Raw genomic sequence first — 19564 nt, forward strand, 5'->3', positions numbered from 1 at the left:
ATATGTTCAAAGGGTGATTCTGACAATGCTGGCTTCATGAATGACTCAATTTGCTGCTATTTCAAAATAAGAAGATAGAAAATCTAAAAAAAAGAACCAATCACAGTTGAAGAATATAATAACAAATAAAAATATCCTAGAGGAAATCAAGAATAGATTAGGAGATGCAGAAAAACATAGAGATCTGCAAGACAGGGTAATAATAGCACCCAAGTTGAAGAGCAAAAAATAAAAGAATGTTTTTTAAAGATTTTATTTATTGGTTCGAGCAGGGGCGGAGGCGGGGGTGGGGGGGGTAGAGTGGCAGAGAGGGAGGGAGAAGCAGATTCCCAGCTGAGCAGGGAGCCTGACTGAGCTTCATCTCAGGACCCAGAGATCATGACTTGAGCTGAGGGCAGACGCTTAACCAACTAAGCCATCCAGGCACCCCAAGAAAAGAGTTTATAAAAATGAGGATAAGTTAAAGAATCTTTTTGACCGGATCAAATGAATAAATATGCATATTTTAGGGGTCCAAACAAATAATAATAATGTTTGCCTACTGTATTTTTACTGCTAGTTTGTCGGGTTTCACACCCATAGAACTTAAGACCTTTCAGTGCCTATCTGTTTCTACATATGTGACCATTCCACTCCATAATTTTGCATTATACATAGTCTTAGTAGGCTCAATAAATACTTACAAAACAACCAGATGGATAGATGGGTGGGTGTAATAGTTGATTTGATTACAGGTTGTTGAGGAGTAGCATATTTAGAAAGCAGTAACAAAATTTGTTTGTATAGTTGATGATAAATTGGGTTCTTTGTTATCACAGTAAATCAAAGCTTCTTTTTTTTTTTTTTTTTTTTTAGGTTCTGCTACTTCTCTTTTCATCTTTCCACTTTCTTAATTCAGGAAAATATTTTCTATTATCATTCTTCCAGGGTCTGGCTTTTCATCCTCAATTCGGTACTACCCCTAAGGTCAAAAACCTATTAGCTGAATCCAACACCATTCCCATAGGGAACTACTGAATTCTGAATGTGCTTCAACATTTAAGTAGGCATATCTAATGGAGGCCTCGCAGGCACACTGACTTCTGAAGTGAAATTGCTATTTTGAGCCTGGACAGTGTTGCTTAAACTGTAGCTTCCCTTGCCAACTATTCAGGCAAGAGACGTGAGGAAAGCCATAAAAGGAGCTGCGGGGAAGTGGAACGAGGGAGTGAGAGAAGGGGTTGAAAGGCCGGGGGTAAAAAAAGAAAAGAAAAGCCGATTAGCTGCTTTACAGTAAAACCCAGAGAAAGTGAGCACTGATGGAAATGTGGATTTTATCCCTCCAGGAATTCTAGTCAGCCCACCCGGAAATAACCTTGGCTGTAATTAGGCCCCTGAGAGCAATGACCCTTTCACAGAAGTTCAGAGACCTCTGCTTTGTTTAGACACCAAGTGTGGGTGGAACTTCCTGTTTGCACCAGGAGCTGCATAAAGCCTAGTTGCCCTGGGGAATGTTTGGGATCAAACCAGTTGCAGGGAGCCGGGTACAATACAGTCTGGTCTCCTCAGGGCCCTTCTTCCTGCAGCATGAGGAAAAACAAACTCCTTCATCCCAATTTTATTCTCCTCCTTCTGGTCTTCCTGCCTGCAGATGCCTCAGTCTCTGGAAAACCGTGAGTTTCACAGAGAACGTAAAGAATCCTTTCCTTTAAAGAGAATCCTTTCTGATTCTCATTTAGATGATTCATTTGTCTTTCTCACAAAACTGTCACCTTCTTAGCTTTAAGATCTCTTCCAGTTATCAGAGTTCATAAATTTGGTTTGTTCATTCTTTCCTTATTCTTAACTAGTTTTCTCCAACTCTTTCGATCTCTCACTTTCTAAATTTTCTAGGGATATACAAAGACTTTCTAAGGGGCATTTGCAATTGATACTTTTAAAGAATCAATTTTTAGATCCTCACATTCAGATTGATTTTCTCAAGACCATGCTGTTTATCCTTTCTTACTTCTCCTTTTTAATTGCCCATCTCACAATTTATGAGACAAACCTCTCCCTCAGTGCTCTATATTACCATGGAGCATTGTCCTGGAGTATAAAAATCTGTAGGGCAGAAATATTTGAAATACTGTTAAAGGAACAATTTGAAATACTGATATTGATGTTGAGAAAGCAAAGGATTCTAACAGTGAGGAAGAAAATTCATTTGCAGATTATGTGGTAATGAATTATTTGTTTAACAAAGTTGAAACACCGGCTGATAGGTGATTAGAAGCAATTCTTGATAATAGGTACTGGGTGATTTTTGGTACCTAATGCAGGAGTTGCAAGAACTGATGACAATGATATAATTGTTTTATCTGTATTTTATTTACCTTTAAACAATGTCTCATGGCACTCATGTCCATACAAACTAAAAATAGCAACAGAATTAATGTTAAGCCTCATTCAGTTCCTGCAGTTAAAAAATATCCATCTAATGGAGAAGAAATGTGTGGGAAATATCAGAAAGGGAGACAGAACATAAAGACTCCTAACTCTGGGAAACGAACTAGAGGTGGTGGAAGGGGAGGAGGGCGGGGGTGTGGGGGTTAATGGGTGATGGGCACTGAGGGGGGGCACTTGACGGGATGAGCACTGGGTGTTATTCTGTATGTTGGTAAATCCATCCATGGATACACAAAACAGCTCATTGTTCTTATTCAAGATGTGTTTCAAAAATATTTTGATTTTATATCTAAAACTAAAAATAGCTGAAACATAATTTGTAATATGTTTATTTTGTTTTGATCAGTTGCATACTAGTAAGACTTGAAAATAATTCAATCCAGAAGAAAATGTTTAACATGTACAGCTTTATGAATTAAAGTTAAATTAAGCACCCATACATAATATTATATATGTATGAGTTCATGTACATATATATACATATATATAGCCCATATATGTATAGTTAATAAAGAAGCAAGAGTTATCCATAAAAATATTTGGAAGCATAAAAATCTGAAGATAAACTTCTAAATAGTAAGTGGCATGATAATTCAAGTTTAAGGAGGGAAAAAAAGGAAAGATGTTAAATTTCTGATCATCACAAAAAGAATCTTTTGATGTATTTTTTTAAGTAGATAATAGTAACTTATCACTATATTTTAGAACCCATTGAAAACTATAGAAGACTAATGTAAGTTTTAACTTAAAATGTCATCCAAAATAATATCTTTTGGTACTATGCGTGATAAAAATATAGATGTTTACTTGGAAACATGTAAGGAATACATAGTGTCTAAAAATTATTTTAGGAATTCTGTGAGCAAAAATGTTTGAAAACTACATAGTCAATAAAATCATATATGAGGGTATTGGCAAAGTTTCTGTTCTGCTCATGAGTAACCAAGACCCCAAATTTCATCACTAGAAGGCCATTTTTGGGTGGATCCATTGTCTAGCTATGAGTTGAAAGGCAAATATTTAAAATGCAAACAGTCAGGGTTAGATAATATGAATATTTCATTAGTTACTTACCACAACTGAGACTTTAAACTAATGACTCACTTTCCTCAGATTCCCTCTGTAAAGTGGAAGCAAGTATGTGCCGTACCATTTTCACAGGGTTGTTGAATATATATACTTTTGTTACCCAACGGAAGTACTATTTATTGATTGATTTTTGTAGTGTCTCTCCTGAGGCTTTGCTTGCTTTTTACTGCATTCCTAGTGTAGAATTGATTTACCGCATGAAGAAATATAATTCACATATTTTCATTTGAATTTAGATGATCACATATTGTGTTCCTTCAAGTTCCTTCAAGGTATCCTAGCAGATTTTAATCTACTTCAAGCTCACTTCAAGCAAAATGTTCACTGCCATGGCAATGATGATGGAATGAGAAATCATTTTCATGCATGCCATTCAACAGCAGTGATCAATGTCATATTTATCAATCAATATGTCTTATCAATTGGTATAGAACTAATGAGAGTAATAATCATTGTGATGGAAAATAGTGCTGGTGATAACAATACCTCTCCTCCTTCACTCTCCTCTAATTGGATTCCCCCATTCCCAGGCAGTACATGGTCCTAGTCCCCTCCCTGCTCCACTCTGAAATCCCTGAGAAGGGCTGCCTCATTCTGAGCTACCTGAATGAGACGGTGACTGTAAGTGCTACCTTGGAGTCCGTCAGGGAGAATAGGAGCCTCTTCACTGACCTGGTGGGGGAAAAGGACTTATTCAGCTGTATCTCCTTCACTGTGAGTATGCCTGTTTGACTTCACATACTTGATTCTATTGGTTAGGGTCATAGGCATCTAGAATTCAGTCAAGATACAGCTTTGAGAGCCTGGCAAAAACTCCAAGAAGAAATCTGCAGGAGGTAAATATTTATAGGCATATTAAAGATCAACTTAATGATCAAAGAAAAATTTCTATTAGCCAGGGTGGGGGGGGAAGCAGTATGCACTAGACAAAAGGAAAATGTGACTTCTTAAAATTAAAATGGAGAAATGTTAATAAGGCAAATTAGATCAACCCACCACATAAACGCAGTGGTGGTCTGACAAGAACACAAGAATCAGCCCATATTAAAGAGGGAAAATTGTAAAATTACCATAAGCAAATATCCAATAATCTCTTCAGCATTGCCCGTATGTAAAATGTTTACAGCCTATAGCCAATAAAATATGGTAGCCTTATTTCCCATATGCTTCTACCATGCCCTGTTAGCGCATAGCATCAACTTGGTAAAGTTCATTATATAATTGAATCAAGACTCTATTAGCTGATCTACAAGGAGATGTGAATCTCACTTATGACCTCTTTTCCTCCATCTTCTGTTCTGTTTTCCCATTTGTAAAATGACAGAAGTAATTCCTGTCCATGCCAGCTTCCCCTGATGAAAATGAAGGGGGTGCAGTGAAGGGGCCAGATCTCCAGGGAGGAGAGGAACAGGGAGTGAAGGAAGAAACTTGCAAGACTGACTGGGTTCTGGGGGTCTGTCCTATATTTCAGGTGCCAAGATCTCCATCCAATGAAGAGGTCATGTTCCTCACTATCCAAGTGAAAGGACCAACACAAGAATTCAAGAGACGGACCACAGTGGTGGTTAAAAACCAAGAGAGTCTGGTCTTTGTCCAGACAGACAAACCCATCTACAAACCAGACCAGACAGGTACAAAAAGGCCCTACAGTCAGAACAACTCCAAAAAGGGAAGGCCTTCTGGCCCTGCATTTTCCCCAAAGGCTCTGTAGTCCTGGTTCTTTGGGTTTGATTTACAGGCTACTAATCCTGATTTAAAGTTTCTAGGACTCACAGAAAATGTTTCTGTTTCAGTGAAGTTTCGTGTTGTCTCATTGGATGAAAATTTTCACCCCCTAAATGAGTTGGTGAGTCTCTAAATATCTATATAGAATCACTGTTATCTGTGTAAACAATCTGAGAGTGTATTTTTGGTGCTGGGGAGGACCAGAGAGAGGAAGAATCTGGTATCACTAGCAGTGATTTCTGGCATTACAATCCTGCAAGATCCTCATTTAAACCAGAATCCCACGGGATGCCTGGGTGGCTCAGTGGTTGAGCGTCTTTGGCTCGGGGAGTGATCCTGGTCCGGAGATAGAGTACCACATCAGGCTCCTCGCATCTATCTCCCTGCTTCTCTCTGTGTGTTTCTAATAAATAAATAAATAAATAAATAAATAAATAAATAAAATCTTTTTAAAAAAATAATAAAAGATTTAAAAATAAACAAAATAGACCAGAATCCCAGGTTAAGAAAGTAGCTAATTCTTTCCATCTTAGTACTGGTAATCAGTCAGTTGTCACACAATTAAACTTACTCTTTATAAAGTTTTCAATTAAGCAAATTAGAAAAGTATGTTAAATTAGGCAAATTAAAAACACATACTACATCATCAAATAACTTAAATTCAAATAACTTCTCAAAGATTTAGAATTTTTCTAAACACACCTACCAAAACCTCTTCTATAAAGGAAGAATGTAATCAGTGTTTGTTGAGACTAACACCTGATATTTATAAGGAACAACTTTTTCAACTTTAATGCAAACATCAAATCAGAAAGTCCTCATTTTTCTCTCCAAATCTACTGCTCCACCACATCTTATTTCAGAGGCCATTCTTTTCTTCTAATTCCTAAAACAAAAGCCTATCATGGGGCACCTGGGTGGCTCAGTTGGTTAACTGACCTGCTCTTGATTTCAGCTCAGGTCATGATCTCAGGGTCCTGGGATGGAACCTGGTGTCAGGCTCTGTGCTTCAGTTCAGCAGGAGTCTGATTGAGATTCTCTCTCTCCCTCTGTCCCTTCTCCCACTCTTGCTCTCTAAAATAAATAAATCTTTTTTAAAAAAGATTATTGTATAATCCATTTCTCTCTTTCTCCCATACCTACATCCACTTTATCAGAAAATCATGTTAATTTGAAATATATCCAGACTATTTCTATTTATTACAACCTAATTGCTAATCTCATCCTGGCCAATATCACCTCTAAACAAGACTGTTGCAGTAGCCTTGAAGCTGGTCTTCTAGTTTCTACTTTCATTCTTCTATCTAAAATAAACACTTCATCCATCACTGTAGCAGCCTTACCATTTTTTCTTCTCAGCATCTAACTACCTGATGTAAATCAGGTGTGTGTGTGTGTGTGTGTGTATTTATCACATATTGTCACCTTTGAGATATATATCATTGATATATTGATATACATATGTAAAATGAATGCTGAATCAATGAATCATTGATATATATCTCAAATGAATGCTGAATATGAAAGTGAATATCAACTTATGAATATATGTCTGTATTTACATATGATTTACATATTATAAATATGTAAATGTTAAGTATATAAAATATTTATCTCCCAAATATATATATATGCGTGTGTGTTTCTTTTTTTTTAAGATTTTATTTATTTATTCATGAGAGACACAGAGAGAGAGAGAGGCGGTGGGGGTGAGGGGGAGCAGAGGCAGAGGGAGAAGCAGGCCCCACGCAGGGAACCAGATGCAGGACCGATCCTGGGACTCCAGGATCATGCTCTGGGCCGAAGGCAGGTGCTAAACCACTGAACCACATAGGGATCCCCTGCATGTGTGTTTCTTATATATCCAACCCTCCTAGAATCAGATATATTGTTCTTTTGTGCCTTTCTGTACTCCCAGCACCTAGAATGATGTATAGCACTTGGTGAGCACTTAATAAATATTACTTTTTTAAAAATGACTGAATATTGATAGTAGAGGAGCTATTCCTCCTCTTTATTCTTAGGAGTGAGAATTCTGTGACACATCTCAATATTTGGATCTGAGTGTGGTTCTTATAGTTAGTGTTCATTTTTTAATCTGTAAAGTTTCATAAGAAAGGAGTATTTCTCACTGGAATTTAAGTAATATTAGTAAATTCCATTCCTAATGAGTGGGTGTGCACATGGATATTTGTTGCTGATAGCCTAATAGATTCTTAATATTATTTATTAATTGCTTAAAATAGAATAATTAAAACTTTTATAAAATTTAACCTGGATTTCCTTTCTACTTTACTACAGAGAGCTATTCTACATAAAGCTGTTTTGCTTATAAATCAGAATTGAGAATAGTTGAGAATAATTCTACATTCCTTTATTTCTCTTTTGTCTTTCAGATTCCACTAGTATATATTCAGGTAAGCAACATGAAACATTCCATAATCAGAATTAAAGTAATAAATGTAGAGAAAGTGTTGATATTTGAGAGGTTTTTACAATATACCAGAAACTTGACATTAAGGCTGAAACCTTCGAGCTCATATAGTGCTAGATGGTTCTGACTCATCTGCCCTCCCCACCCCTCACCAGCACCCCATTGGTTCTCTTTGTGGATAACATGGGAGTTTCTGTAGATGTCTTTTATTGTCTCTAATGCTCTAGGCTCTGTTGTAAGTTCCAATTACTGTATCCATAGGACCCAAAAGGAAATCGCATCACACAATGGCAGAAACTCAGATTAGAGAATGGTCTCAAGCAATTGAGCTTTCCCCTCTCATCTGAGCCCTTTCAGGGCTCCTATAAGGTGGTGGTGCAGAAGGAATCAGGTGAAAGGACAGAGCACCCCTTCACCGTGGAAGAATTTGGTATGGATTATGAAAAGTCATGGAGCATTTTTCTTCATATCTAAACTTCTGGGCCCAGAATTTGAGCTTATTTAGAGTCCTTCCATTTCCTATGTGTGAGGTTGGGCTTTGACTAGAGTCATTTATATCTCACTCCAATGAGATTATCAATGATTTGTGAAGAGAACTTCATATACCTTGGTTATTTTTTGTAATAATTTTTAATCTCAAAGAAATGTAAAACATCTTTGTTTTAGAGAAGTCTTCCATAATTCATTAAGGCTTCAGTGATCTGTCAGAGTCCTTCAATCAGAATATCCATTTGAGGGGTGCCTGGGTGGCTCAGTGGTTAAGCATCAGCCTTTGGCTCAGGTCATGATGGGGTGTGTGGATTCCTGCTCATTGGGGAGTCTGCTTATCCTTTTCCCTCTCCCTCTGCTCCTCCCACTGCTTGTGCACTCTCTCTCTCTCTCTAATAATTAAATAAAATCTTTTAAAAAAGAATATCCATTTGATAGTAAGGTGGTTGTATTGGAGAGTATAGCTACCTTTTCAGAACCCTAAAATATTTTTAGGGAATTGTTACTGAAAATACTAATTCCCCAAAAGTTGAAAAATAATCACTAACTTCCTCTATCATCAATGAACAGTGCTTCCCAAGTTTGAAGTGAAAGTAACAATGCCAAGGATAATCACTATCTTGGAAGAAGAAGTGAATGTTTCAGTGTGTGGCCTGTAAGTTACATATTTTTTAATCTTTTGAAAAAATATTTAAAGGAGACTCACCATTTGTGATATTTTGACTCATTTCTTTAGGAACAGTGGGAGCACAAATACTTAAAGAACATGGGATCATCCCATCTCTGGAACCTTCCTCACCTGTTGCTTCTCTATTTTTCCCTCTTATTTTCTTTCTTGTCCTTATCAACATTATTATAACTATCATGGGACAAGCAACTGTTCCTAGGGAAGCTGTCTACTAGGATTGATTCTGAAAGTGACAAAGCTACACACACACACACACACACACACACACATAGGCAAATGGGACAGTGTTAAAGGGTATAATCACTTTCCCCTCCCCAGGTTGTAAAGGAAATTCTTGTCATCAACAGATCATTTACCGGACCTTGCATACATAGTGGGAAAACAGCTTAGATTCAGAATTTTTAAAGATAGGCATATTACCAAAATCTCAGCTGACCCATTGGTCTACCTAAGGCTTGTCACATACCTCTCAACACTGCCATTTTTTTAAAAGCATTTATTTATTTATTTGAGAAAAAGAGAGCACATGAATAGGGGAGGAGCAGAGGGAGATCCAGAAGCAGACTCTCCACTGAGCAGGGAGTCCAAAACGGAGCTTGATTCTAAAACCCTGAGATCACGACCTGAGCCTAAGGCAGATGCTTAACCAACTGAGCCACCCAGGCTCCTTGTCAGCACTGTCGTTTTTACTGATGAGACTGGACCTTTGGTCCAGTTTGGTCCTTTTCAACTTAAAAATTCATGTTTCCAAAATCTTATGCTCTCATCCCAGTAGTCCAGTGGTAGCACTAGCAGATAGAGCACACAGAGTGAAGAATCCAGCCCTGCCTAAGGGCCACACATGTAAGGCATCCATGATTTAGCTGAGTCCCTGCTCCAGCACTGTCTCAGAGTAATTGCCACCGAGTTCCTGATCCCATATAACTGGTGAGCCAATACCCTTGCAAATAAAGATACAAAGGATATTTTTAGGTAGAGAAGGAAACAAATACCCTTGAAAACACATCAACCATCAATGACAAATAGATAGATAGATAGATAGATAGATAGATAGATAGATAGATAGATAAGATAGATAGATATACACATATATGTGTGTGTGTAATCATAACCCCATTTTTGTAAAAAGTAGACAAGTTAAAAGTCATATAAATAGAGCTACACATCGGAAGAGGCTAATAGAAGGAAACATCATTGTATTAATAGTTTGTATTCCTAGATAGAATTGAGGGCATTTTCTCTCTCATTTTCATTTTGTTGGTGCTGGGTTTTCTTTTTCTTTTAAGAATAGATGTAGCTTTGGTAATAAATCTATCTTTTTAAAGATGAAATTAAAAATAAAAATTATAGGAAAAAAGATATCAAAGAAGACTATAGTCAATTTCAGCATGTGGCACTGGAGATTTTTTTAAAAAGGTCATAACTTAGCCCACTTGCTTCGACACTGTGAGAGCCCTTCAGAGATTAGAGAGAAATACAGAGTAAACATGCTAAAGGGGAAATAGAAATAGGTAGAAAATGGGGATGTTCGATGTCTGCTTTGATTCATTTGGCAATGTTCTTATGGCAGATACACATATGGGAAGCCCGTCCCAGGACATATAACTATGAGAGTGTGCAGAAAGTACAGTAACCCTTCTAACTGCTATAGTGGAGAGTCACAGGCTGTCTGTGAGAAATTCAGTCATCAGGTAGGTAGAAGACTGTTCCTTCTACGGTCTAACAATGGAGACATTGTTGATAAGCAGTGAACTACAACCTGGTACTAACTCAGGAAGAGAGCAAGCTAGAAGAGAGCAATCTAGAAGGTATATTGTACTAATTTTTTATATAGTGACTTAGCACAATGGGAATTATTTATTTCTCGTAATTGTCCACAGTGGGTGTCCTTGGTTCATCAAGCCCCCAGAATAATGGAAGTTGATCAATCTCTAATACTTGGCATCCAAAGCTGCCTTGGGCATCCACTTGTATGAAGGAAGAAGAAAAAGCATTACACCTGTTAATCACTTTGGCTGGGAAGGGCATAGGTTTTGCCTTCTTTCCATGAGTGAGAATTTGTCATATAGCACCCCGTCCCAAGGTGTCAAGGAGGTAGGAAACACAGTCTCCAGATGGGCAGCCCTTCCCAGCAGCAGGTGTATGCTATGGAAGGGGAGTCCGACTTTGGTGAAAAGTTAGCTCCCTGCTACAGCAGGATTACCCACAAATTGTTAAGACATTTTTATCTCATTAACTCTAGGGAATATCAGATATTAAGAAATACATCTGATAAACCAGATACAATTGTGAAATACAGTCATAATTAATTCCTAGAGAATATTTAGTGTTCTTATCATAGAAAATCCCTAGGTTATATTGTGCCCCCCAAATCCTACCAGATTAAAAGACCACTGATCTGTCCATTATTATGTTTTTGTATTTTATTTTATCCCCTCCTAGCTAAACAGCCAGGGCTGCTTCTCTCAGCAAATAAAAACCAAGATCTTCCAGATGAAAAGACAAGGATATGAAATGAAACTTGAAGTGGAGGCCAAGATCCAAGAAGAAGGAACAGGTTTGTGTACCTCGTGGGTGTGGAAGAAAAAACAATGTATATTGATTTATTTCCTTTCCTGAACTATGAACTGAAAGGGAAATAGTAGTATAAGAAGTTCAGGGATATCATCCTTCCAAAAAAAAAAAAAAAACTCATATTTTCTTTTTCTTTTTTCCAGAGGTAGAATTAACTGGAAAAGGATCCACTGAAATTACAAGAACCATAACCAAACTCTCATTCGTGAAAGTGGACCCATATTTTAGACAAGGGATCCCCTTCTTTGGGCAGGTGGAGTATTTTCTAAATCACAAATCAAATTGTGTATTATCACCTAATAAGCACATCATATTATGCTAAAACCAGACCTGGTTTATTATCTATTGATTAATATAACCAAAAGCATAAAACCACATAAAAATAAACCTGTCCCTCTGTAAATTTATAAATGAAATCTACAAAATCATTCTAAAGCACCATCAAAATTAGAAGTATTTTTTTTCACCTTTGAAACAGCATTGTTGTGATATCACTCAATCTTTCTTGGTTTACTGGTAGTCTCAGATTTTTATTTTTTCTCACACAAATCTCAAAATTCATAGTGGCCACTTGTGTTAGCCTTCTAACACTAACTTTGTATGGAAATGAGTGGGTAGGTAGCTTTAATTTTTATTTTGAACTATAAAAGAATCTACTGGACCTAATGTTCCTTTCATTGTTATTATATTTACATTATTTTCTCTATAATAACCAGAATATATTTTTTAAAAACAGTACACATAAGGGTAAAATACTGCTATTTAAGACTTCCAGATTTTAAAAATATAAATTCTCTCATGTATCTACAAAATATCTTGTATTGTTATTTTTTCTATTATAAGCAGATGTGTAAATGGATCTCTCTGACTCCAGAAGTCTGAGATGGCAATTGTATGTCTGTCAATGTATCATTACTGTGCATCATATTCTTAATGGAAATGTTATGAGGTATTAGGTGTGGAAACTGAGAAACAGGGAGGGACTAGACCCCACTAAGGAAGGGTGGAGTATGTTTTAGAATGTTTTGATTATGTTATGACAGAAAACTATTTGAGAAACTTTAGTCACTTCCTAAAATGAATAGTCCCTTTATTTTTAATTTCTCAGAGTATACTGATATTTCAATATTCAGTATTTCTCAGACTACTTTTTTTGAGATTTCATTCCTGCTAAATAATTACCCTATGAGTTGTAAGACTCTCTCATCAAAAAAGAATCAGAATTTTGTACCTGTCTTTATCATTGTATATGCAGCCAATATTTCATTGGCAAACTCAGATTTTATTAATCAATTACAAATACTGATCCAAGTCTTCCAGTTGTGTTTCTTTCTACCAAAAGTAGCCTCTACTGAAAAAGAACCATCATCTTTGCAATCTAAATCGGACTACTCACCTACTGAGTGCAATATTAGCAGTAATTTGACCTTAGGCCCTTATGTAATACTGTATGATTCTCCTCAATTTTGCATTTTTCACATAGGAAGTGCCCAATAATATCTGCCTACCTTCCAAAAGTTTGAAAATCTACATTGAGAAGCAGATATATTAAAAAAAAAAAACAACTAGAAAAGTACACAGGGCAATGCATTAGCAATTGCTAACTTGTGCACTTATTATACTTTAGAATACTAATCCATAGAAAGTTAAGGGTTGGCCACAAAATAAGTGTTTGGGGCTCAATTAAATTTGGCTCAGGGGTTAAAAATTTTCATTACATCTGATGTTTGTGCTCTGTGACTCTCCAAGAGTTCTATATAGTACATGGCATTTCCAAAATATCCACAGAATACATTTTTTAGGTCACTCTTTTCTCATTAGCTCCAAGATTCTCCATTCCTTCACACTTCTTTATCTTATATTATTTTTTTGGAGGAGAGGGGCCAAGGGAGAGGGAGAGAGAGAATCCTAAGCAGGCTCCACACTAGGTGTGGAATCAGATATGGTGCTGGATCTCACAATCCCAAGATCATGACCTAAGCCAAAATCAAGGGTCCGACACTTAACCAACTGAGCCACCACCCAGGTGCCCCCACAATGCTTTATTTTTCATCTTAGGGCTGATTACTAACAAATAAATATATATCATTTATGCATTTATTTAACATCTGTCTCTTTTCTGTGATAGCAGGAACTTTGTTCACTGCTGCCACCTCAATGCCCAGAGCTATGTCCAACATATAGGACATAATAAGTATTTGACATAAAATGAATGTTTGGTAACTACTGGGTATTAACTATATAACTGATCCACAGATTTTAATCTTCAGGTGCAACTCATGGATGGGAAAGGTGTCCCCATGCCAAATGAACTCATCTTCATCACAGCAAATGAAGCTAATTATAATTCCAATGCTACCACTGATGAGCATGGCCTGGTTCAGTTCTCTATCAATACCACCAACATTATGGGTACCTCTCTCACTGTCAGGGTAAGTTTGACAAGAAGTTACCAACAACATGAAGTAGACTTGGAAATAAGGTTGCAACCTAAAAGCGATGAAATTTCCAAGTAGTATTTAGTCCTATGGAAATGGAAATGGAAAATAAGTAAATAAGTAAATAAATATAATATCATTTAATTTTCAGGGTGGTGGAATTAAATGTGTTTAATTTCTTTTTTAACAGTTGATGTGTTATTTTGAAATAAAAGTAAATTAAAATTTATGAAAAAAGAATACATATTACAGCACTTAGTAAGCCCCCTTTAGCTTGAATATTATTATTGTAAAAGTCCAGTTTAACATCCTTAGCATTTAGTTTCAAGTATATATCCTCTATAAATTGTTGTTCTTACTTTATTTTGGTCCTGCTATTCTAATTTTCTCCAGATTTTTGTTATATCCACATAACTTGCTTGGTATAGCATAGAGTTCTCTATTCATCAGTGGAGATGAAGATACACATCTAGAGATACACAGATACACAATATACATTACATAATAACAATGATAAATGAGATAAATGATATATTTTATTGATTACACTTTAAATAGAAGGCATGAAAGCCCAAACCTCCTAGTAATTAAAAATTGAGCTTTCTTTCATTTATTCAATCAAGAAATGTCTTGAGTGTTTTCTATGTGCTAGGCAATGTCTTCATCTTGAGAATAAAAATATTATTTTCAAATAATATGTATCATTTACCAATTATCACTAGAACATATATTAAAATATAAATTAAGTGTTTTGCTGACACAAGGATTCATTCATTCCACTTGGCAGGTGAGGATGAGGCTAAGGAAGCCGGAAAGAATAAGGAAAAACTTCCACATGGAGAAAAGTTAAACTACAACTCAAATAGAGCCTATGAACCTTAAGAGTCAGGAACCACAAAAAGCATTAAAAATAATCAACCTAAGACATCCCAGGAGAGATCGATTTTACCTAATTCACCAACTCAACTTTTGAACCAAAGCTGTTGGCAGCAAGTGTTCTCTGACCTCTACGGTAGCAATATCACATTTATTCATAATACCTATTTGGAACCCATCATAAATAGGCTTCTGAAATGTAGTTCTTCAGTTTCTGGAGAGTATTTAGTCTCCTCAATTAGGTTTTATAGCTCCAGTGTCTCTGTCTGCGTAAGTAAAGTGGCTCAAAAAAATGTTGAACAAATTAAACAGAGCAAAAGATGCCTCTGTGTATGCTCTTCAGAAATTTACATACCAACCCAAGGAGCCTCTGCAGTGTTAAGGTCTGCAATACAGATAAACACTCTCTCACTTGTTACTGTGGAGCAAAAGCGTTCTAGGTACTAGTTAAGGTAGGACAGTGAACTAATGCAGCTTTGTGAGAACATTGATTCTCTATGACATGTGATCTAAAAAATAATATCATTTTTTTAAATTCTTTAGGTCAGACACAAGGATTCTCGTTCCTGTTATGGTTACCAGTGGCTGTCAATAGAACACAAAGAAGCTGATCACACTGCTAATCTTGTGTTCTCCCTAAGCAAGAGTTTTGTCCACCTAGAGCCCATGCCTCGTGAACTGCCCTGTGGCCAAACTCAGACAATCCAAGCACATTATATTCTGAATGGACAGGTCCTGCAGGAGCTGAAGGAGCTCGTGTTCTATTATCTGGTGAGAAGGAAGGCCACTCCATTGACTTATCCGTAGACAAAAGCCCTCTGTGGGGCAAGGAATTATGAAGTTCTTTAGACATCACTACTTTGAATTACCCATGTTCCTCCTGAAAGTTTGACTTCTCTTAGGGCTAATTATTGCCAGCTGGAACTCAATAAAACAAGCATAACACGTGAAGGGCAAGACATGGGGTATGAGATTTCTGTCAGGCAAGTCATATTCCTTTTCCTTTCCTTTTTCGGCAGATAATGGCAAAGGGAGGCATTGTCCGGAAAGGGACACATGTGCTGCCTGTGGAACAGGGAGAAAGTGAGTATTTCCACAATTCCACATTTCTGCCCCGACTCCAACATATTCAGCCTTATGTTGCAGAAATACCAGAAATAGTTTCAAATAAAGAGAGATGATTTCCATCTGACTCCAATAAATGAGAAGGGAAAGAATTGGTCTTTGTTTGTTTGGGTTTTTTGCCCTTTATCAAATATTTATTTTCTTTTCCTTCAGTGTCTTCTGTTTAGATTACTTAAAATGTTGATGCTGTTGTTTTAGAATCTATGCTTATTCCAAATTTTCAAAATTTTCAAGCCATAAATATTCATGGAGCTTCTTCACACAATGGCATTTTAGGATTGTTTTAGTTATCGCTTCATGGCCTTTTGGCTAAAATCAAGTGTAGAATTATTTTAGGAAACAGAGAAGGTAAAATTTTGGAATGCTTCCTATATACTAGGTCTTTTGCTGAGTCATTTATATCTTTACATAATATTTCCTTTTTGAAGATCATTCTGATTGATGAAAAGTTAAATTGGGTACTTCCACCATTGAATTGGATGCTCACTATGAACAAACATGGAACAATATAAACCTCTGAAGTTTTCTGCTCTTCTAAGAAAGTTTTTTTTAAAGATTTTATTTATTCATGAGAGACACAGAGAGAGAGGCAGAGACACAAGCAGAGGGAGAAGCAGGCTCCATGCAGGGAGCCTGATGTGGGACTCGATCCCGAGTCTCCAGGATCATGCCCTGAGCCAAAGGCAGATGCTCAACCACTGAGCCACCCAGGTACCCCCCTCTAAGGAAGTTTCAAAGATTGCTTACAAGAAAACTATCAGTGAGCTAGTCTTTTAATAGTCTTCATAGCAATGAAAAGGCACCATCGTAGATTTACTTACAGAAGCTTAATGCAACTTATAAAACACCTATGTGGGCATCAAAAAACAACTATCAAAGGAGCACAGTACTCCTCTTTAAAAAAATACAAAATTTGGTTCATAGAAAGTTAAATAAAATATAAGGATAAATACAATGTGTTAGTGGGGGATCCCTGGGTGGCTCAGTGGTTTAGCGCTTGCCTTCAGCCCAAGGCATGATCCTGGAGTCCTGGGACCAAGTCCCACATCAGGCTCCTGCATGGAGCCTGCTTCTCCCTCTGCCTGTGTCTCTGCCTCTCTCTCTCTCTCTGTCCCTCATGAATAAATAAATAAATAAATAATCTTTAAAAAAATACAATGTGTTAAACTCTTACTATTACATCACATACCTTCAGGTTCTATTTCCCTTCTCTAGTGTGAAATCTAGATCAAATAGTAGCCAACTGGATGTCTCCATACCCTCAGATAGCATCAGAACTTTATATAGATGAGCTAAAGTTGAAAATTGGTGTGAAACCGTTATATGATTTGTAAGAGAAGAAAGCCCTTCAATAAAGTTTTTTCTAAAGCTAGAATTCTGGGGGCACTTGGGTGGCTCAATGGTTGAGCATCTGCTTTTGGTTCAGGTTGTGATCCTGGGGTCCTGGAATCAAGTCCCACATCAGGCTCCCTGCAGGGAGCCTGCTTTGCCCTCCACCTCTCTCTCTGTGCCCCTCATGAATAAATAAAATCCTTTTTAAAAATAAAGCCAGAATTCTTAGAGGTGTAGAATTCTTAGAGGTAAACATTTACTTATTGCATCTACATTTTCTTATACCTGTTATACCAATTAGTAGAAACAGTCATTAAGCAGACCAGGCTCCTAAAAGTGGCTCTGTGCAACAGGGAAATTTCATGTCAGTCCTGGGGAGTTGTCTAACCCATAATCACTTCGTCATTCTCTCTGTGCTCCAGTGAAAGGCCATTTTTCCATGTCAGTCCCCGTGGAGTCAGACATTGCTCCCGTTGCTCGATTACTCATCTATGCCATTTTACCTGATGGGGAAGTAGTTGGGGATTCTGCAAAATATAAGGTTGAAAACTGTCTAGCCAACAAGGTAGGTTTTTTTATCATAAAATTTTCAACATTTAAAACTAAAAGTTGCTATTATTATCAATTATTTTCTGTATGTGAACATTGGGGCCAGAGGGGTTAAATGAATTTTCCAGAAATTTTCAGCAAGGTAAGGGCAGAGTCCCACTAAGAAGCCATATCATTTGACTCCTAGTTCAAAATTCCCATACATTGTCTCTTACTATATGATACAGTTCAGAGTACCTTGCTCCCCCACTATGAAATGTTGGAAAACCTGTAAGCAAGTTTTTAAGACTACTAAAGAGCCCAAAGAAAAATGCAAGAGCATCTAGAACCATTTACATTCCACCTGTACTTGATAAACACCTTCCCATGTGCCAAAGGTAAAAAAAAAAAAAAGGCATCTCAAATTTAATAACTTATAAGAATAATTAGATATCATTATAATGGTTCAACTACTACTTGAGAATCAGAGTGAAGTGTAGGGGACAAAAAGCCTCAAGGCTCACATAGCGCCAACCACCACCAAGTTAAACAAAGTGAATGTGCATTGAACGTGAGGAACACTCAGGAAATGCTTGCTTGTGAATGCACAGTTAAATCAGGACTTTTGTTTTTTCCACCACCCTCCCCAATTCCACAGGTGGACTTGAGCTTCCGGCCAACACAAAGTCTCCCGGCCTCACAAGCCCACCTGCAAATTTCAGCATCTCCTCAGTCCCTGTGCGCGCTCCGAGCTGTGGACCAAAGTGTGCTGCTTGCTAAGCCAGAAGCTGAGCTGTCCGCTGCCTCGGTGAGTTCCCCGCAGCTCCCCTGAGTTAGGAGAGGCTGCACAAAGAGCTCAGAACGAGGAGAAATGCTTACCTGAGTAAGATAGGATCTATTAAAATTATCTTTCTCTAGTTTAGAGTTTTGATCTCCTTCATGGGCACTTTTTTTATGAGAAATATATTACATATGAATACAAGATTTATATGTATTTACATAATTTATATGCCTATACACATATATATGTATATGTGTGTTTATATATGAATATCAATCAGTCATGCACCATTCAAAGCCCCTGAAATCCTTGAGCTCTAGGAAACTAGTAATAGGTATTTTCAAACTAGTTGCAATATTTGAAAAAGCCTAACAAAAGTGGTGCACTTACCTGCACTAAAACGGATATGAAATATCAAATTTCTGTTTTTATAAGAATTATATCAAACGCCGTATGTCCCAAGATGAACACAATTTCTGAAGGAAGATATACATTGTCTGATGAATAAAAATTTGGAAAAATAAATTACGATATGATAAATTATATTGATGAGTGAAATCTTTTAAAAGGTTGGGTGAGTAGAAGAAATAGCACAAGCATATGCTCAAGTGGAATGAGGAGAAACAACAACACATACTAATAACAGTTTGAATGTATCTTCAAATTTTCAATATGCAGCCAACTGAAATAACCTCTTACTTACAGGATTTATTTTTTTCAGTCTCAAAATTTTACAAAGGGAAATTTATATTTTACTCCCTAAAAAAGGAAGTTATAAGAAAATACTTTTAACTTTTTGGTCCTTCCAAATGGAATTTAATTGAAAATATTAGAATTCTTCTCAAGAGGGACTCCTGGGTGGCTCAGTGGTTGAGCGTCTGCCTTTGGTTCAGGATATGATCCCAGGATCCTGGGATCTAGTCCCACATCAGACTCCCCACAGAGGGCCTACTTCCCCCTCTGCCTATGTCTCTGCCTCTCTCTCTGTATCTCTCATGAATAAATAAATAAAATCTTTTTTTAAAAAAGAAGTCTTCTAAAAGAAATATTAAATACAA

General features: G+C 36.9%; 1 protein-coding gene across 1 annotated transcript in view; it reads left to right on the top strand.

The window, feature by feature from the left end:
• The first annotated feature begins 1450 nt into the window (after positions 1–1450).
• Positions 1451–19564, top strand: part of LOC140617525 (alpha-2-macroglobulin-like) — a 41685-nt gene continuing 23571 nt past the window's right edge. The window contains exons 1-15 of the mRNA XM_072799097.1: positions 1451–1652; positions 4047–4230; positions 4988–5147; positions 5310–5362; positions 7638–7658; positions 7937–8105; positions 8735–8819; positions 10423–10543; positions 11295–11409; positions 11570–11679; positions 13697–13858; positions 15284–15511; positions 15760–15823; positions 17620–17762; positions 18384–18533. Of these exons, the coding sequence (XP_072655198.1) occupies positions 1567–1652; positions 4047–4230; positions 4988–5147; positions 5310–5362; positions 7638–7658; positions 7937–8105; positions 8735–8819; positions 10423–10543; positions 11295–11409; positions 11570–11679; positions 13697–13858; positions 15284–15511; positions 15760–15823; positions 17620–17762; positions 18384–18533 (1851 nt within the window). The 5' untranslated portion in view covers positions 1451–1566. The remainder of the gene's footprint in view (positions 1653–4046; positions 4231–4987; positions 5148–5309; positions 5363–7637; positions 7659–7936; positions 8106–8734; positions 8820–10422; positions 10544–11294; positions 11410–11569; positions 11680–13696; positions 13859–15283; positions 15512–15759; positions 15824–17619; positions 17763–18383; positions 18534–19564) is intronic.

This window comes from Canis lupus, chromosome 25, assembly GCF_048164855.1.
Source record: "Canis lupus baileyi chromosome 25, mCanLup2.hap1, whole genome shotgun sequence".
Classification (NCBI taxonomy): domain Eukaryota; kingdom Metazoa; phylum Chordata; class Mammalia; order Carnivora; family Canidae; genus Canis; species Canis lupus.